We start from the raw sequence: 21,595 nt of genomic DNA on the forward strand, positions 1-21,595 counted from the left end.
GAGAATGTTTGCCGTTGCCATGTTCTGAGCTGAGAGAGTGTGACTTGCCCAAGGTCACCCAGTGTGTTTTTATGGCCCGGGTTTTCAAACCCTGCTCTCCAGAGTAATAGTCAACTGCTCAAACCACTACACCATGCTGTTAGATGTTTAGGTGGGTCCAAACAAACCTCACTTGCACAGTTGGCAGGTCTTTTGCAGAGAAATTTTACTGTCCCAGGGCAAAAATACCCATATTTCAATGCTAAGAAAATCAGTGTAGCTTCTTCAATCAATAATACTTTATTGCTTTTTGGAATACTGTGTAGAATGTAGTTGCACAAGTATCATGCTGGATATGCACTGAGAAATGGAATGTAAGCCATTCCATAGGTTTGCAAGACCTAAGCTGGACTGTTGATAACAGAGTGATTTAGAGGTATCTCATTAATAAGGCTGTCATAAGTTGAAGTTGACTTGATGGCAGTTAACAACACCAACTGCATGCCATTCCTGATGACAGACTGTTCCCTCACTTGTTGTTTACTTGTTGTAAAGTTGGCTTCACGTTAATGGTGATCTTATGAATAAGAAACGTTGAAGATCCCCAGCCATAAAAAACATTTAAAAAATGAAAAAGAAGGACTTTGCTGTTTCCATTAGCAGATACATCAGCAGAAGGCAGGATGAGAAGGAATGATTCATATCCTCAGTATTTATGGGCACAACTACCAATTTAATTTTTTGTCTCCTAGAGCTACCCCATCAGTGATCATTGCAGGTAGTCACTATAAGATCAATCATGTTCCTTTAAAAATTGTTATCTCAGTTTGCTTGCCCAATTTCCTGCTCATCCCTTTTTCCTTTTGCACTAGTAGACTAAGCTGACAGTTGGGGAATATCTTGTTTCTAAAAATCTCTCTGCATCAGTTAGAAAATCATAAGTCATTTTTATAAACGATAAACAACTATATACCAAGGAATCTTGTGTAGAATTACAAGCAGTGATCTTGTTCTATGGTATTAGCATTTTGTCATCCTCATTTATTTTATGTGTACTTTCAGAATGCTTAAAAACTGGACATTTTTTTTTGTTCTGTTCATTTTTTAGAGACTTCTATTCATTTCATGTCACTCCTTGCAAATTACATAAGGAGCAATGAGCGACTAGATCTCAGGTGGAAATGAAAAATCAGACAGATCAGTTTCATAGAAAGGCTCTACCTAGGCTCCAAGGGCCCTTTCACACTACACAGTTATAGCACTGTGATTCCACTTTAAGTGCTGTGGCTGCATCCTCTGGAATCCTGGAGTCTGTGGTGAGGTGAAGCAGCTAAGCATTTTAGTTGAGAATTCAAAATGTCCCTCCCCAAACTGCCAATCCTAGGATTCCATGGGATGGAACCATGACAATTAAAGTGGAAATGTTGCACTGCATAGGGTCACCATAAATCAGAAACAATCAGTTGAAAGGGCACCAAATGTACAAATAATAACAATAATTATTCTAGCTTTTCTGATCGTTTAGACCCACACATTTAAAGGCTTGGTGTCCAAGCACACGCCAAATCATCTTCTCCTCGGAGAGCAACTTTTGACTCATTTGCTTGCCTGGATGCAGGTTGGCCTCGCGAAACCTAATCTAGTCTGTATTATCAAGTCTGAGGCAAATCAGAGCATCCCCTGGTTATGAAGGCTTGATGGTTTTGTGCTCTTAGATCCAATAATTAATCCTGATTTGGTGTAGTAGTTATGAAATTTGATACTTTTCACCACCGCTACAAGATACTAATGGTGGTCATTTTGGTGAGGCATAGACTGCAAATGTCACTTGCATTTTTATAAGCAATAATATATATACATAGAAAACTGTTTTGTACAAGGTCACGTTCTTTGTCCTTTTAGCCCAGTGTGGTCTACTGTGTCTGGCAGCAGTTCTCCAGGGTTCAGAGCCAGAGTCTTTCTCATCATATTCTACTTTGATTATTTTACTTGGACTTAGTACAGAGTTGAATATAAGACCTTCTGCAATCATAAGGTGTTCTCTTCTGCAATGCAGTGGTATCCTCACTCATAACAAATTGAACTTGTAGGACTAGCTGGTGCAGTGATTTCTGATAGAATGAGAACAATGGAAGCAGATTATTTCAGTGGTTGATTTTAAAGCATCCAAGCGTATTTCAAGATGCTGATTTTGTCCCATGGTAATATGGAGACCTTGTAACATTCTGGATATATTGAAAATTGAGATGTTTCTGAAGCATTGGGGCATATACGAACCATGCCATATTCTAGAAAACAGATTACTTTACGTCCCTGTATTTTCAAGAAGTCCAGAGAGCAAGAAAGAAAACATACTGATGTACACTGCTAGGTAGCTATCCCGGGTAGCTACTGCTGTCTGCAGGAGTGGCTTCAGAAACTAAGAACTGATCAGGAAGGTTAGTGTTATTCTCCAATCTGGACTTCTGGTGTGTGAGTCTCAGAACAAGTGGCAGTCGGAAGCTAGGGTTGTTTTTGACTTACAATATCTGGATTGCTTAGGAACAACAAGCCATGAATCTTAATTAAAGTGTAAATGTAAGTTTTAGCTTGAAGCTGATTTCCTTAGTTTAGTCTGCTGCTGCTGGCAGAATGGGAGTGATGGAGCATCACTTATTAGCACACATGCTTGCTACCTAATTTGGATGAATTCTGAATTGATGTATATGAGATGTTCCTATATACTTAAGTTTGTTTGTGGTCTAGAGTACCCTGTATAAGAACTCCACAAAGATATGAAAAGCAAGACTCGCGTTAGTTCATAGTTTAAATATGACCACAGTTTGCAATTTTTAAAAAAACTTATTTTCAAAGTTGCTTCATTTAAATAATTATACTGTGGATAGAAGTGGATATTGAAAGGTTTTAGTCATTTAGTGTTAATTAATTTGCTTTTTTTTCCAGCCATTCTTTAAAATTATGCTATACACATGCTAGCATAATATGTAACATGTTACGTTAAAACAAGTTATGTTAGAATTTGAAGGGTTCACATCAGTCTGTTCAGTTTTATGAACAGAAAATGACCATGAGTTATTTGCCTGTGAACATTAATAGTTTCCCCTCTTCATAACATTGAAGATTTGCTGGTTCCTTGCAATAATCCTTGTTGTAAGAAGAGTGTTTGCTAAAATGGAGGATAAACTGCTGAGGTCTTAGGAGGAGGGGAGCACCAATATGACCTCAAAATAGTATTATGCTGACTCAAATTTATATTTATATCATATTGCACAATGATGCCAGTGTTAGACTTTTTGGACTTTATCAGCAGTGTGAGTGTCAAAATTTAAGCGGTGTGCTCATAGTGTTAATCTATCTGGCTATTTACATATTAAAATAATATTACTGGATCTTGTACTGTACACATGCTTTATTTAATAATCATCTCATTAGTTAGGCTGGTATTTTTCTATTGCAAAAGGAGCTGTATAGCAAATTGTCAAACATAATTTATGGAATATATTTTCTTCTAGTTGCTGTACTAATAAAACTTGGATGTGTTACCATGGCATTGCACAACACAGTGTGTTGTTTTTGTGTGTTGTGTGTCCTTGTACCTTAGACTGCATGTCCTATTTATACATATTTTATTTCAAAAGCTAAAGTTCAGTAACAAAGAACATAACACAGTTTTGGCAATCAGTTATTATCTCGAAAGCACAAGAGTACATGACTTTCAGTGGCATACACAGAGTGTGTAATCTGCTATTTGTGGTACTATTGCTGGTCATTTAAAGAGTAAAATACCTGCATCCTGGTTCACTTTTTCTACTGTAATTGTCCTGTTCTAGGCTTATCCTATTAGAGAGAGATTTACAGATGAGGCATTGAAACGGAGATATGTTATTTGAAATATGCATTTAACCCCCCTCCAAAATGACCCTTCCAGCAAAATCTATTTTATAAGATAATGTGCAAACCTAAAAATGCCTACAGGCATGCTACTTGAATGACAAAAAAGGGCATGAACCTTAACAGCTATTATTATTATTATTATTATTATTATTATTATTATTATTATTACATTAACAGGTACTTCATGCTGGATTTTGAAACTGGAATTCTACAGTATTTTGTGAATGAACAAAGTAAAAATCAGAAGCCACGAGGAGTGCTGTCCTTAGCTGGAGCTGTAGTTTCCCTCAGTGATGAAGCACCAAACATGTTGGTGGTATACTCTGCTAACGGAGAAATGTATAAACTGAGAGGTAGAATATTGTGTTACTTTCTTGAAAAACTCAAAGCCAGCATTTTCTATAATTGTTTCATTTTCCAGTTTTACATTGTGTACTGAACTATTTCAAATGTTTTAGTTAGTTTGAATAGGGTAAAACTTTATTACATGATAGTTAAAACTAAAAGCACACCCTTAGTGTTGAAAAGTTATGGGGCTGGGCCAGGCACCCTTCCTCACAGCAGAATCAACTGATAAAACATGATGTTTACTTTCTCATAATCTGAACAGCATCATAGTACCTTTTTTCATGGCCGCTATGAGGAGAGGTCTGGAGATAGCTTCAACATTTTTATTTTTAATAGATGGAAATAGAGGAGAGGCACAAGTGCTCCTACAATAAGCAAGCAGATGCCTCTGGAAATCCCTTGTACAGAAGAGGAAGACAATAGTCCCAATCATCTTCTCAGTCAAAAATGCTATTTTTGCAGGGGATCCTCAAGTATGAAATTGGGGGGGATCCCCAAAGGATAGACTATCACTTTGTGGATTGTGCAGTTCTTATTCCTGATTTAAATAATAGAGAAAACCTAATGCATTATGTCAATATATGCTTAAAATCCATGAAATTAAAATTATCAAAATGTCAGTCTTTAAAAACCACTTTTTAGAGTGATGAACTTGAGATTTAAGAGTCACTGAAGCAACAAAACGTGTTGATTCTTTTAAAAGGTTGGTTTAACTGAAGTACAGATTATTTTTGTGTTTATTTATTTCTAGCTAGTGATACAAAGGAGAGACAATACTGGGTGACTCAGCTACGATCTTGTGCCAAGTACCATACGGAAAATAATTCAAAGGTAAATAATTATTGAAGAGAAATAGTGTTCTTCCATGTGATTTAGTTTATTAGCACTTAGTTCTTAGCTGGAAAGGTTAAGTCAGTAAAAAAAGAATGATTATTTTTAGCTTATGATTTTTTCTGCTTTCAAATAGAGCAAAACAACAGAATCTGTATTACTTGTTTTCTAAATTTTGGATATTACCAGCTTTTGTTAGGTTTTCATGGGTTGGGGAGAAGACAAGCTGGTGGGAAGGAAGGGTGAGAATTTTGAAGGGTTCTGATATAGAATTTAACAGCTTTGGTATGTTTCTTAAGGTAAATGAGTTGTACTGATTAGAATTTTGCTTTCAAAGAAGTTTTGCTACATGGAAAAGTGGGAGAATTATGTCTCTTTAAAGGCTGGGATTAAAAATCACGTATTTATAAAATGATCTGGAAATATTTTTGTTTTATTGATTGATTGATAAATATGTGTCCTGCAAGTCAATGAATGATAAAAGACCCCATTGATAAAAGGAAGGACAGCCCAGCTAGAGCAGTGGCCAAAGTGATATTTGTTTGTCTTCTGTCCACCTCTCTCTGGGACTTTTTCCATCCCAGGGAATATATGTTATTGACCATGTTTCAGGGAATAGAAGATATAGCTGGAGCAGGGGCCTACGTTCAGTCTTCATTGCCTGTCCTGTCTGTCTGCTTCTCTTGTGGACTCTTTCCAAAGAATTCTGGCTATAGTTGCAACCTCATTAATTGAGGTCCCTGCTGTGCTTTTTATTAAATGTATTTAATTTTCTACAGAATGTTAAACTACTTATGTTTAGCACCATAAGAAGTAGACTTTGGGGCCATGGTCTTACCTTCCACTTAACTGGCGGTAAGCCCCAATGGAATTTCATGGAGCCTACTTCTGAATGAACAAATATAGGACTGCACTGTTGAACTTTCAGTTTTGGGAAGAGGATAACTTGTGTGTCATAGAGCACATGACAAAAATGTATTCTTAGTCTTCTGTCATTTTCCTGTTTTTTTTCCACCCACCTTACTCCACTTACCTTTGCTCATAGCAGTCTAAATAACTTTTTGCATGCATGAATTAGTATTCATCCAGTTTTACAGAAGTCTGTCTTTATATGGTGCACTGCCAAAAGTCTGAATACAGATAATTTAAGAAAAGTTTGTTGTGATGGTGGGAACTGCAGTTTTGCATTTTAAAAGAAGATTGGTTCAAGTAAGACATTGATTAACAATATTTTGAGTTTGGAGTATTGGTAGTACATTCAAGCAATATCTGCCCACCAGCCCTGATGTTAACCTCAGTTTCAAGAGCTTTTCAGTAGGAAAAGGGCAATATAAATACAAAGAGGAAAAGAGTGTTGCCTTCTAACTCACAATGAAATAAAATGCATTTAAAGGTATTACAGTCTAAAACAACAACAACAACCCACTTTCATTTAATATGGACTTTAATTATCCTTCCAACCTGATGTTCTGATGTTTTCTGGAAGGGGGATTAACTGTAAAACCTGTAATGTGATCTGTTTTTGAGGAGTTCAGTTGCTGAGGTTCAGGATGTGAAGCTCTCTGCTTAAAATAAACAAACATTTCTTGTAAATGTGAGAGACGTTGCCAGTTTTTGTGCAGGGGTAAAACAAGGAGTTCTTGAACACGGCAGGAGATATATTAATGGCATTTTTAGAAGTCCTGTTACTGAATTGCAGTAGAGTGTCATAATTCTGTGCCTTTCGAGTATATGGTTTACACAAATATTCAGTCTATTGGGTATCAAGACTCTGCATTAAGACATTAAACATAATCACAGAGCTGAGATCTATGCATGCATCTACCATAAGAACAAATAGTGCTGTCTGAACGGTTAGTGTCACCCACTGTGTTAACATATGGTGTCAGCCCTGTGGACCTTGTCCCATAGCAGACCATACATAATTCTTAATGTTTTTGTACTAGAAAAAGAAAAAGTGGGAACCACTCATCAGTAAGGGTGGAAGGAGAGAAGGTGGGGAGTCTCGAAGGATCTTTACCCTCCCTGCACCCTTTTCCCACAAATGGTGCAAGCTGAAGGAAGGTGTTGCACTGAAAGAGAATTAAGATAGTTATTAAGAATTTATGGCACAGTGCAGCCTGCTTTGTGGGGTAGGGAGCATGCACTACAGCTGAGTTGGGGATGCTGGGGGAGCAGAAGCTTCTCCTTGGCCTGAAAGATGGGGAGAGAGAAATGACAGAATGGTTCAGTGCCTCGTCCTCTTTCTGTTTCCTCAAGCTCAGATCAGCTGAATAGAAAGGAAAGGGATGCTACGGGTACAAATGGAAGTGACTCCAGGTTCCACTGGGTGAGTACATGTGGCCGTGCCGCAGGAGGGAGGAAGAGGCCGTTCTTCCCCCTGCAGCCTCCCATGCTGGCTGCCCTCTGGCTGCCTCAAGCCAGGGACCCTTAACAGGAGGAAAGCCAGGAAGAGAGGAGGATTGCTGGTGGCAGTCATGTTTGGATAGAGCCATTGAGAAAAGGCAGGAGGGAAAAGAGGAGACTAATTCCCTTGGAAAGAAAGAAGCTGGCACTGGAAGTAGTCCTGAGGGGGATTAACCACCTGGACATTTGCTGGGGAAATGGTTCCCTTTTGTGTTTTTTATGTGGAAACTATATACTGGGTGTGGAGGACACATTTAATTGTGTTGTGTGGTGACATAGACAGTCATTTGGGTTTTACTCCCTCTGATAATGTCACTGATTCAGTCTGCATCCCCATAGTAATGCCACTGAGGACCATGATTGTGCTGTTTATAAGATTGTACAAAATTCCTACCGGGTGTTAAACATTAGGGCATTTCTGCTCAAGGCTGTGTTGCATTAGTGGTGATTATCTGTGCACTTCAAATCTTATACCTTACTGGAAAAGGGTATTGCATTTCTTAACCTTGGGACTATAGTTATCATTTAGGTTCCATGGACTAAGAACCTAGAATAGGTAAAATTCTTTCTTTGTTGAAACAGCAATGTTGTTAGAAAATCTTACTGTGCCGTATCTGCCTCATTGTCTGTAGATGCATGTTTTACAGGATTCCTGTCTGTCTGTCTTTCAAGAGGTATTTTGTCTAGTTACAGTTTGGGGTCTTTAAATGGCTATTGATTAGATTACTTATTGTCACATAACAGTGGTGGTAATCGTGTGGCACTTTGGATGTTGTTGGATGGTAAATCCAGCATTTTCCCCATTAGCTGTCATGCCTAGAGCTGCTGGGAGCTACAGTCCAGTAACATCTCGAAGGTGGCACAATTCACACCTCTCTCACATAAGCTCAACTCAAATATTGTATTAAACCACAGTACTGAAACTGTAGCTTCAGATTTCAAACATACAGGAAAATCAAGGTATAAATTGATGAGAGAAGCCTTTGCTGTCATGCTATGTTGTTTGCTTATTTTTCCACCTTCCTCCCAATCTCTAGTTGCTCTCCCAAATCTCTAGGTCTTCCCTCACCGGCAAAGTGGCATTATGTCTGTGGCTGCATTTTAATGGGATGGTCTCCTTGGTTACTTTCAAGGCAACTCACTTGTGGATTATGCAGTGCATTCTTGCTTTAGCATTTCCTAGTACAAATAAAATGTGTATATTTTCCAGACTTGTATCTGGTTTTGCTCAAGGCAGCTTATACCATTTCTATAGTTCTCATGTAGCTGTAATCAAACAAAAAGTACTCATTGGTGATACGGCAGAACTTTATCTCTTTCAGGTGCAACCTTTCCTCCCATAATCTCCTACCCCATTTTCTTGCTGCCTTAACGGGGGGGGGGGGGGGGTCTACATCATGGCCTAAAACTGCCTATTCTTTCCAGCTCATACCATCTAGTGCAAGGGTAGAGAAAGTTCAACCCATTGCATGCCGTCTTCCAGGTTTATCCCTTGCCACACTCTCCTTCCCATTTTGGGTGAAAATCACCCTTGGCTGCTCCTGAATGGGCCAAAATGCTGAACTTACTTCTCTCTGGGTCCTTTCAAGGGTGATAGGCTGCATTGTTACATACCCCCCTCCTAACCCACAGACTTTTGGGGATCCCCAGAATTCCAAATTGTAAGTGATTTCCAGTCGCTTTCTGGTTTTTGGTGGATGTTGTAGCCTGCTGCAAGAGCAGACTTGCCTTCCACACTCTGTAGTTGTCTGTTCCTGGTCTAGGGTCTTCCTGGGGTATCTGACACCATCAGTAAAACTCTTTCCAAATCTTAATTCGTGAAACCACTGCCATTCACATCTTGTCCCAAACAGAAACAGGAGCCATTTGATGTTCCCAGCCATTCCCATTTTGTTAGCTGAGCCTTTCCCCCAGGTCTTTGATGTGTTGGATTGCAACCTCATTATCTCAACCACCATGTCTTTTGCACATTTCACTATTCCTTTTTTAATTAATATTTTATTGCTTTAAAAACATATAACATGAATTTACAAACACAAAAAGACAAGTCTACATAAACACGTACACTGACGTAAAATTGACTTCCAAGTCTATATTGATGGCTGTTTTCGTCCTTTAAGTGTACTTTTTCTAATATGCCTTGATCACTGAGTCTATACTTATTCTGCAATTGTATTTATAAGTAAAATGTTTTCTTATTAAACTGAACCCACATTTCACTATTCCTGAAGAGAAGTGAGCATTGGTTTTTAACCTTTCATCCTTTACATTTCAGACTTCCAGCTTTGATAATACGCTGACTGTTGGCCATGAAGCCTGATGCAGATTGAAGTTTGAAATATGTGGAAGCGCCTAGATTGAGAACCATTGGATTAGAGTATTCAGTAGTGGACCAAGTAGGCCCTCAAATGTCCCATGTGGCCCTAAAGCCCCATCCTTTTGGTGGGAGTCCTCATTATTTAGCTGTTCAGTGGCAGTTGTGGTAGGGCTACAACAGTCACAATCATTGTGAGTTGTATGTCCATTGATTATACTGAAACCTTCTACTGAAACCCTTACCTCCAGACAAGCAATCTTGTGGCAGTTGAGGGAGAAAGGGGCCAACTGAAAAGGGACTCTTGGCTCCTGTTATCTTTGTTTTCTTGTAATGACTGTGGTGCATAGAGGGACTACTGAGGTGTATTCTCATTAACAAATAATTTTTATTTTCTTTCAAAATAAGCAGGTGCTATCACTAACTAGATGAGAATATTCATTTCTTTTTTTCCTTTGATCTGTTCCCTTTGTTGATCTTTCATCTTACCTTTTTGCTGTTTCTATATGGCTGTTCTCATTTTTTGAAGCTGAAATCTTTTTCATTTCAAAGATAGATTCTTGTTTTTCTGCTAGGCTCCTGTCTTCCCATTCCTTTTGTGTCTGTTGATGCTATCTTTTCTCCTCCTGAAGGTAGAGATCTTGGTGTGGGTTCATTTTACTTCTTTAGCTTCTAAGATTCATCATTAGTCCAGTCATGTCATTTTTCAATTGTCAAATGTTGCTGAATTTCCTTTCCTTTTTGTTTGTTCTGTTATTATGAACAAAAGGATTAGTGTAATGCTCTTTTAGTGGGTCTTTTCTATTCTTACTTTAAGCTTCTTGTGTCTGTTTCGTGTTCTGCCACCCACCATTTTTTTTAGCCTGCAAATACAATAATTTCAGTGCTTACTATTTCTCTCCACTGATTATCCGTTCATACTTGGCTGAAGAGACTATTGCTCATCTTCATGTATGTTTATGTTCTCATACGTACTGTCATCAGACCTTAGTATTTTAGGTCTCTGTTGCTTCTAAACCCCCTTGTGTTGTTCCTGACTTGTATCTTTGTACCTTTTTTGAATTAATTTGACTACTTTCCCTTTAAAAAGAATAATGGATATATGCTACACTTTTTCATGGCCTTTAGCTCTTTTCTCTAATTCTTTTATTTTGAATTCTGCCACCCCCCTAAATTTAGATGGTACAGTATGCCTCTTGAGTAGGAGTTGTCATTTTGTGTATTTTTGTACAGTGTCTAGATTTTACATGCTTAAAATATACAAATGTATGCATGTTCCAGAAATCTAGAGAGCATTATCAAGTCCTTTCACTTGGGATTGCTTCTTGTGGGTGCATGCATATGTTCTGAGCCTGCTACTCTGGATGGAATTGGATAACCGGAAACCCATCTGCTGGGCTTGGTGAAATAGATGACCATGGGTTATAGATGGATTATCTTTGGTTGGTGATCACCTAGTATCTGGATCTCTTGGTGAAAGAAATGAAAAAAAATAGGGGATTGCTATGTGGAGATACTTTTTTTAGGATTAATTTAACTGTAGGGAATTTATCCTTGGATGGCTCTGTGAAGTCTTCATATCTAGACAAGTGTGTGAAAACATGGATGAGCCTTCTGTAACCCTTTCTGAGAGTGACTTGCCATAACAATGACAAATATATGGAGTGTGATGGCACTCTGGTTTCAACTTGCATCTGATGGGGAACTGTCTTTTCTCATACCTGGTTCTTCTTCCTATCCCACCTGTTGTGACTTTATTTTTATGAGAAATTTCTGAGGTTATCTGAAAATGTGAGGTGAGATGTCATTTCTGTGTCCCAATTAAAGTGAGACAGTGGAAGCTGAATCAGCCCTTGGATATGATAACAGACTGGATGAATGCCAGTAAACTCAGTATGGACTAGAGAAAGGTATCGCTGGCTCATTTGAGTGACAGCCACTCTGTTTTAGACAGATTTGAACTCTCTTGGATGAACAGGATTGACATTTAGGGATGTTCCCTGAATGAGTTTTTTCAGTATAGGTTCAGGTCATCTTTATAGCATGGCACGTGTTCTGTTACCCTCCAGGATACACTAATGTGTTACCTAGAGATTCCTTTGAAGACTGCTTGAGAGCTTTGGTTACCTCAGAAATATAGCTAGAAGACTGCTAACTAGGCCTGTTAGAATCACACTGTTGGGCCTGCAACGAAATTATTTGCAGCATTGAAAGCTCAGTGTTCCAGGCATCCCTTTTTATAGGTTATTTCACACATATACATCCAATAGAGGAAAAATTCTGTATCATTAAGTATTTTGTCCTCAGTGGACTGTTCTAGGGTGAGGACTGTTGCTCATTTTTTCTTCTCTATTTTTGTGTTTTTTCACAAACATCTTTTTGTTGTCGATGCATTATTTGGTTACCCTCCTGTTGGCCCTGACCAGCTGAGAGGGTAGTGATGCATGTGAAATACTTAGAATATTTGAAAGCATTATGTAAATGTTAAGCATTACCCCTGTTGCTGCTGCTACAACTACTAGTATTACTACTGTTTTAAGAGGATGAGTTAACTGGATGGATAAATAATCTCTTAGGGTAGGTGATGTAATAGTGGCAATGTCATGTATCATGAAAGAGGCATTGGTATTAATTAATCTGGGTAGAAGTGCTAAAGCCTTATGATCTTTAGAACAGGCAGAGAGAAAGGGTGAAGGTTAGGTGTGGTAACAATAAGTAGATGATGGGAATAAATGAAGGTAATAATGAACTGACTCCCTCCATGTTCCCATATACTTGCTCTTGGCTTTGGAAATCCATGCAGGTTAGGAAGAAAGTGGGAAAGAACACCTCTTTGAATTATTGTGGAGCTACCTTATCTAACCTTCTTCAGTAGGCATTGGTCATGTTTTTGGTGTAAAAAGAACCTAAACAGGTGCATGGCTTGTGGTTAAATTTCAGGCGTGGAGTTTGGAGATGGAGAAGGAGGAACAGATTACAGACAGCCTTAATATGAACAACAGTGCTTTGGGTGTCTTCGCTAGGACAAAAAATTTCACCATTGTTTGTGAGAATATTATTCTCATACTGTCACTTTATTTTACTGTTAAAACCTCTGATTACTCTAGAGCACTCCAACCTCACGAATGAAAAGCTTATCTCTGTTGCCCCTTGGAGCAATCAACACGTCTCCGAGTTTTCAGAAAAACCTGAATCAGAGTGGGCCACCAGTTGTCACCATTACACATCACAAATCGCCTGCAGCAGCACGAAGAGCCAAGAACCAGTGCCCTGGCCAGCTTCATGAAGTCAGAGAGGTAGGAGATGTAGGGAGCAAATTTTTTTTTGTGTTCACCACTCAGGGGTTGTTTTTCTTTTTTTTCCATCCCAGATTGTAAAACTAGAGGCATCTAGCATGTGAAGAGCCAGCATGGTATAGTGGTTTGAGTGTTAAACTATGACACTGGGGACTAGGGTTTGAATCCCTGCTCCCCTATGGAAACCCACTGGGTGATCTTTGCCATGTTACACTCTCTGAGCCTCAGAGGAGGGCAAAGGCAAACTCCCTTCAACAAATCTTGCCAAGAAACACCTGTGACAGGTGTGCTTTAAGGCTACCATAAATCAGAAATGGCATGAAGGCACACAACAGTAACAGCATCTAGCATACACATATTTTTGTTATGTAAGATAACTATTTCAACCTTTGTTGCTGCATCATTATATAAAGTGTGTATGAATATTTATTTATTTATTGTTTATTATTTCTTTTATTTTCTTATATTCTACCTTTCTCTCAATATAGGGACTCAAAGCGGCTATGTGTATATTTACTAATAAACTGTTACAGTAACTGACCTCCTATAATACAGTCAACCCTTCATATCCATGGATTTTTTTATCCATTGATTCAACTATTTATAACTTGAAAATATTCTCTCCCCCTCCCCCCAAAAAAGAAACAAAGAAAATCCAATAAGCGAACTTTGATTTTGCCATTTTATATAAGAGACACCATTTTACGACACCACTGTATATAATGGGACTTGAGCATCCACGAATTTTGGTTTCCACAGCGAGTCCTGAAACCAAACCTCAGTGGATACCAAAGGCCCACTGTATGTACTTTGCTTCTCTTTAGGAAATTAGCTGAAATTGATTTAAGGGATAGATTAAAATCTAAGGGAATTTTCTCCACTGATTAACATTCCTCGTCTATTAGACACAACCTTTTCAAGTTGGCTCTTGGTGGAAATAGATGTTAATATGTAGTCCTAAAGGTGAAACTCTTCCATGAATTACTTTGGTGGTCTTTTCTTGGAAGCTTCCAATTGGGGGGAAATTGTTTACCAGAACTTCAGTCACACAGAGGCAGAGTGGTGGAGGTGGTATTGTCTCCTTCTTGCAATGAAGGATAAAAGAAAGTACTGTTCTAGTAAGGAAGCTGGAGAGAAAATATTTATGAACCTGTGCATTTGAAGTTCAGGATATTCTCGGTGGCTGAAAGTTGTGGGTAAAAAGCCCTGCCATTAAATGCACCTGCTGCAATTGGATTCTACTCTTCAGTGAGCAGAAAGATTTTAACAGCTTTGATCAAGAAAGAGTAGGTAGGGAAAATGAGAGGTTTAGGAACGAACCTTCTAAAGGTCTGTTTCAATTTGAAAGCACTCTCTGAGAGATGCAAGTTTTATGTTTTCACTTGGCAGTGTTGGCTTAAGATGATACTATTCTCTAGACACCTCATTTGAATACACCATTATGGAGTGAGTTGTATTCATTGCTGATGGATAAGAGCAGGTACAACAGCAGAGTGGATGTGTGTTGAAGGAGGATAGAAGACTTATTCACTCCTAACTACATTCCAGTTTTGCTCAAGGACTCAGCATTTTCAGCCCATTTGACATAGATCAGCAGAGAAAAATGGATTAAATGGAACTGGATTGTAGACTGCGGTAACGGCTCAATCGCTGAAACCAATGAAATAAAGATTTAGGGTTTGGTGTTCAGACAGTGAAGGAGGGAAATGCCATAAAAGCACTTACTATGGTTAGTAATGGGTAATCTATACTAAGTTTGTTTCTTAAAAGAAAAGAAAAACCATATCTAGTTGAATTAGGTAGATTGATTGGCTGTTTGTTAATATTGTGCACAGTCACTGTTAGAATTTTAATGTTAATTCATACTGTGGTTTCTAGAATTGGTTTTAAACAGATAGTAGGCAGCTAGTGCTTTTGTACCCTAGATCCATAAAACAATAACAGTATTACTAGCTTTTGGTATCTAAAGCACTCCCTCCCCCCCAGTGTGATGCTCTCTAGATGTTTTGAACTGTAACTCCCATATGTCCCACCAGATATGGCCAGTGATCTGAAATGGTAGACACTGTTGTCTAAACATCTAGAGGGACCAGGTTGGGGAAGATTGTCATATACCAGTGATGGCGAACCTATGGCACGCGTGCCAGAGGTGGCACTCAGAGCCCTCTCTTTGGGCACACATGCTTTCACCCTAGCACAGAGATTCCCAGGGCTTCTTACTAGAAAGCCAGAGGGATGTGGCACTTTGCAATAAATAAGTGGAGTCTGGGTTGCAGTTTGGGCACTCAGTCTGTAAAAGGTTTACCATCACTGTCCTATACTAATGCTGTAAAGGACATTTTGCACCTTTGCCATGTTTCAACACTAATGGTTTCCAGATAAACTTTTAGTTTTTTAAAAAAGATTTTAGTTTTATGTTCTACATAGTTTGATTTGTCACTACAAAAGGATTAGAGGTTTAACACCCAAAGTATTACATTTTCAAGTCTAGGCATAGTTTTAAAAAGCTTTGAAAAAGAAACACATGCAGAGATTATTCAAACTTTACAGTTAAAAACTGAATTCTCTCCCTTCAATAATTAGATTCATAACCCTAAATGAGTGTAAACCTAAACATTAGGCAAATGGCTGAAATGGAGGGATGTCTTGATGCCTGTGACAGATGAATGTTCAATACTGTGTTTGAACCAAACTTCTTCCTGACTTTTCAAACTTGTGTTTGAGAAACAAATATGAGAAAGGACTAGCTGTTCCATCATGAAGCATTTAGAATAAATATGCAGTCTGTCTGCTGAAGAGAAAAAAAATATGTAGGTATTTTTGGCTAATGGAATTGGGTCTTATCTGGAATGTTTCTGAAGAACTAAAGTAAACAGAGTTGAAGGGTTGGTACAAGAGACAGAGCACTTATGAGGCTATTGATTATTAACATAGTATCGAGGGAAGACTTTAAATGGAAGCTTTGAGATAGATTTAGGATACTATGTTGTATCATGTAATGCACTATAGATTGAGGGTTGGTACATACTGTACTACAGATTGGACAAGTTATTTATTTACAGAAGTCTTGCCCTTTGCTCTGCTACTCAAACCACAAAACTTTTGATTATAGGAATATTCAGCTAAGCAGCAGCTGAAGTCATAAAGTTTAAATTCAGAAGACTTTAAGTTGCCTATCTCAAAGTGTATGTTGTGAGTTAAATATAGTTGCTCGTTTCACCTAGACTAGATCTGGTGGATCTTTTGGACTCATGTAACTGTTGACATAATTGTTCAGCAGTTCAATCAGTGGGTCAATTCTAGACAGGACTAGCAATTAGATTTAGCCTTGGAACATCCAGACAGCTTAAATTTAGCCTGGTTTTTATTGCTTAGTACTTAGTAGTATGCACAGTGCAATCCTTGGTGACATGTGGAACATGGCAGTAAAGTGTGGGCATTCTCCCATGCTCTTATGCTGTGTGCCATTATGTGACAGGACGGACATAAATGACATTATTTGGTCATGTTTTGATATACCATTCTTTTAAGTAGTGTTTTGAGAAATTGAAATGACATATATCAAGGAAAATGTAGAAACAAGTTTATGTGTATATTCTTTTAATTATATAAATATATATACTTGCAGATCATGAGCCAGGTGGAGGGACAACAAAAGAATCTTGTACAAGCCATTGAATCTCTCCCAGGTTCTGGTCCTCTTTCTGCCTTGGATCAAGACTTATTGCTATTAAAAGCTACCTCTGCTGCTGCCCTCTGCTGCCTTGGAGAATGCCTGCATTTGCTACAACAAAGCATAAATCAAGTGAGCACACATGGTAACAGGACATTGCCTTCAGGTGAGCAGTGATTCTTGTGTGGAAAATTTAGGAATATGGGTATTTGCCCGTTTCCCTAAAGACAACTTGCAGCTTTCATGAGGCTTTAGCCAAAATATAAAGAATGGAGACAGTAGAGTATCTGTAAAGTCTCTTTTGTCATAAGCTAACCCACTGAGCTTTTAATCTTGATTTTAAAATATGAATGATTTTATGCTGTATTCTCAGCGATGAATAATCCTGTGGGTTGTGTTCACTCTCTTTTTCTTTTCCACCTCTCTGTCCCTGCTCCCATTGCTGGTAAAATATGAAAAACAGTTACAAAACACAGTCTTTCCATTATACACGCTTCAGCTGTTCTAATATTTCCTGTTGAGGGAAATACTCACTTTAGCTCCTTAATAGCACATTTAGCATGGTTCCGCATGGTGTGCACATACATGCACTGTAGAGATCAGTGGGCTGCTGAACAATTTAAATCTTTAAGACCCCTCCCACATAATTCATGTCAGTCACAATTGTGACTCTACTCATTGCCTAAGAACACTAGAGACAGGTTCTTCTCATTTTTCAAGAACTCAGTATTCTATTTCTTTCAGCATGCTTAGGCAATTGACATCTTTGGAAGCTTCTAGAGCTGCATTTTGGTGGCAACTCCTTCCAAGCTGTGTGTTCTTGCCAAAACAGAGTTCTTTTCCTTGTGCCATCATGGTAGGATCATTAAGAAGTCTCAGTGTTTTTGGTATGACTTTTTGCTCTTCAAGGGCTTATGGTCACAAATACTTTATTTAAGAAGTGTCTAGGCTGTGGGGTAAAGATCCCATTATCAGTTGATCACATGTATTGTGTAGGTAAGGACTACACAGTTGACTTGAGACCACATAGTGCCCATTTTGCCAGACTTTTATGTAGCAAGTGAACCATAACAGAGGTTCCTGCCTTAAAGCTTATCAGTGGGAAGAGGCCCTCCAGACGGTGGCTTTTGCAGCCCAGAATGGACCGCTTCAGTGAGTATCTGTTTGTTCTCATTTCATCTCAGCATCTCTCCCACTATGTAGTGAACACTATCCACCTCACCTACTCCCTTGCTGGAAAACCTGTTCTGCAAGGGGTCAAAGTTCACTTGACTCAGGCAGTGGCCACCTCCTTGGCATATCTCAGGGGGATTCCACTCCCAAGACTCTGTCCATGACTATGTGTTTGCAAATATTTACATTCCTGTCTTATTACAGACTGGATACTTTGTGCTGAATCAATGCTACATTTGGTGTCATCAGTCTTTCCTGAATTTAACTTGCTATTCTCTTACAAGTGTGAGTCACAGTGACTGTGAAGAACAGGTTGTCTACCTGTCACTGTGGTTTTTTGAATGGTCACCTGTGAACTCACATAACCCACCCTCTTCATACCACCCCTTTCTCCAAGTCTACTGATGATAGATTTGAAACTGGGTTTTTGTGGGAATGCATAGCTTATATGTGTTGCTGTAGAACGGTGGTTCCCAACTTTTGCTCCTCCGGGTATTTTGGATTTCAACTACTAGAAGCCCCAGCTAGCTTGGCCGACAACCAAGAATTCTGGGAACTGAAGTCCAAAACATCTGGAGGACCAAAGTTTGGAAACTACTATTCTAGAAGCTTCTGAAGATCTCTGCTGGTACAGAATGATGCATATGTTTGAGTTCACAGATGACCAGTTGAAGAATCATAGTTATAAACAGGCAGCTTGTTCTTGTAATGTTTAATCTTGTAATGTTTAATCATCATGATGATATACTTTGGTTCACTATCTAATATGCTGAATCTGTACATTTGACCAGATGTCAAATCTATGTGCCTGAATTCTCAGGGTTAACTTAATTATGAACATATTCTTATAATTAACAGTTTTAAGACATTATGTGGTCTAACAATAGGTTTGTAGTTGGTTAGACATAGCTCTTGTTGATGTGTGTGTGTTTTCAACATGATTGAACATGCTGATCTGGAGGTTTCTGTCTAGCTTGTAGGTAAGGTGATTTGTCATCTGAGTCTTAAAATTTGAGCCAAGCCAGTTAACTCCATGGATCACTTCAGAAAAGGCAATGATGACCAGCTAGTGTTATGATCCCAATCCACTGTCTGACAGAATACAAGGTTTTATCAAAATAATACAATCCTATTTCTAATCTGAATCAATTAATTTGGTAGTTAGAACCTTTTAAAAGTTGAAGGTCTTCTGTGATTCTTTGAGGAGACAAATGGGCTGCATTCAGTGATGGTAATGTTCATTATGATTTGTTGTGATTTCCCTTCCCCTTAAAGGCAATGCCACAGAGGTTTCAGTTAAATGATCCATGAGAGGATGTGTGGTAGAACTGAAATAACTTACCTGAAAAGGTAACTTGGGAGCTGAGAAGTGCTACTTCTGGAATTCTTTCTGTTTCATCACAATCATCCAGTGTGAACAGAAAGAGTTAGTAGAATTCCGTGTTGTCACACAGTCCTGTCCTCTCTTCAGAAGTGGAGTGGAAACTGCTTCAAGTATATTTTTGTACAAAAACACTTAAGATCAGCTTGTCTCTCTATGCCTATACTTGAATACTTGAAGCAGATTTTTTGCTGCGGCTGCTGCTGTGATTGCCACATGTCTGGAAAATTCACAGGTGCCCAGTTCCTCAAGCGTCTGCAGTTTTGAGGATAGAGTTTAGTGGGCTTTCCCAACCTTGATTATATTAAAAATTATAGTTAAGATAATTTTTAGAGTAAGTGAATGGTTTTCAAACTGAATACCATGCTGTAAATATATGTGTGTTTGCTGTTCTAGCTATTGCTGCCTTTGTGTTAAATATACTAGTTAGGAAGAAATATAAGTAGCTAAACTGTTGGTTGGCACCTGCATACTGTATAAAAGACAGAAATTGTGTTGTCCTTCCTGATTTCAAAAATAAAATAAACCTAATTAAACATACTTCCCCTCTCCCCATCCAGAGCTTATACCAATAAAACCAAATATGGAGCTATATAGATGACTTATACTGTACTGTAAGATGTTATACAAATAGAGGTGGCAAGAAAATGGCTTATTCAGGGCTGCTGACAGGGCATGGGGACAATTGACCTGTTCCATCTGCTTGAACACTAGGCCCTTCTTAATTGTTCACCAGAGTGCTGCCCTTGCATATGTCCTTCTAGGGGAGGTCAGTCCAGTCCCTCCCTAACATCGTGGTGCTGCATGCCTCATAAACCCTCTAGGTGGACCTAGCCATATATAGGGAAACAACCAGGTTTTAAAAAGAAATGTTTGAAAGACAGGTATCTTACCTATGTCCTGTGCATTCTAATATTTTCCTAAGAATGAATAACTACAACACACATTAAAGAACAGACATTGCATATAACTTTAGTCCCCCCCCCCCCCCCCATTTCAGAAAACATTCTAGGATGGCATGGGTCAAAGTCACATTCCACAGAGACACTGAAAAATGATGCCCTTAGTTCTGCTAATCCCAGTCTAGTACCAGGTACAACACAAGTTGTTGCATGTGCCATGTTGACCAAAAGGTTTCTTTGCAGCTTAGAGTGATGACAGAGATTGTAGTTTAGAGTTGAATTTATTTTCTAGCTGGGGGATTCTGGGAATTGTGGTCTAAAAAGTAATTTTCTTATGCTTTAGACAGTGATTTATCCCTATCCATGTGGTAATCTGGGACTAAGCTTTTAGCCAAGTCTGTTGACTCTGCAAGTCACGTACAGTCAAAGAACACTGACTGGGAGACAATGGCTGCTTTGATATTCCCAACCCACTGGAATGAATCATGGCATTAAATCAGGTTTTACTGAAATAATATTAATGTAGATCTGATTTGAATTGAAGTATGTTTTTGTGAGAACATTGAAAACTAGAACCTTTTAAAAATGAAAAAAAAATAGTTTGTGTCATTCACCTGAGGACACAAATGTCTGGAGGTCTATGATGTTATGGTTTTGTCTAATTTGTCATATGCTTTGCCTTTAGTTTAAATAAAATACCATAGAAACTCTTGGAATTTTTCTTGCTTTTTTACTATCATCCACTGAAAACAAAGTGTTTATAGAGTTATCTGATGTCACACAGTCCAATCCTCTTTGGACTGCCATTTACTTGAGCAGTTTTTGTTGTTCTTGTTGCTGCTGCTGCTGCTGCTATACTTCCCTGGTAAAAATCAGCTAACCAGTTGCTCAAGTTCTTGTAGTTATAATGCTAGACATTAATGTGTTTTCCAGACTTAGTTATTTTGAAAGCTGATGCTAAAATAATTTTGAGGATAAATGAATGTTTTCACAATTTACTGTTATGTGTCTAAATAACACACTTGACTAAAATAATAGTGTTGTTGTTCTTGGCAGAACTTGGAAAGTAACCTTTAAAATGTAATTTGTTCCAGTGTTTGAAAATAATTGTTATTTGTTCTGTTACCTTAAAAGATAATTTTCAGAAGTAACTAGAAAATATTAATCATTACACCAGTAAAACAGCATTGATGCTAGTTGTTACATTACTTCTGAAATACAACTTAATTCCACTTTTATTACTTAAGTATTCCTAGTCTGATACATTGACAGATCATTACAGGTGTTGCATTGCTTGCAACTTGCTATTTCCATTTGTGATCCTTTATTATTTTTTAGCCTCTAAAAACCTCATGGGTGGCTAAACCATTGGCTGCACCTGTGTACTATATAAAATAC

General features: G+C 38.3%; 1 protein-coding gene across 3 annotated transcripts in view; it reads left to right on the plus strand.

Moving 5' to 3' along the window:
- LOC149309707 (oxysterol-binding protein-related protein 10-like) overlaps positions 1–21,595 on the plus strand; it is an 80,887-nt gene that overhangs the window by 13,596 nt on the left and 45,696 nt on the right. For all 3 annotated transcript variants that reach the window (XR_016281929.1, XM_089532888.1, XM_089532889.1), the window contains exons 2-5: positions 4,051–4,226; positions 4,973–5,052; positions 12,880–13,068; positions 16,697–16,907. Coding sequence is in view for 2 of the 3 variants with exons in the window: in XM_089532888.1 (XP_089389014.1) it covers positions 4,051–4,226; positions 4,973–5,052; positions 12,880–13,068; positions 16,697–16,907 (656 nt within the window). In the remaining variant the exon portion in view is untranslated. The remainder of the gene's footprint in view (positions 1–4,050; positions 4,227–4,972; positions 5,053–12,879; positions 13,069–16,696; positions 16,908–21,595) is intronic.

Source organism: Sceloporus occidentalis, unplaced genomic scaffold, assembly GCF_023333645.1.
Source record: "Sceloporus occidentalis isolate IW3139 unplaced genomic scaffold, rSceOcc1.0.p SCAF_7, whole genome shotgun sequence".
In the NCBI taxonomy this organism is placed as follows: Eukaryota; Metazoa; Chordata; class Lepidosauria; order Squamata; family Phrynosomatidae; genus Sceloporus; species Sceloporus occidentalis.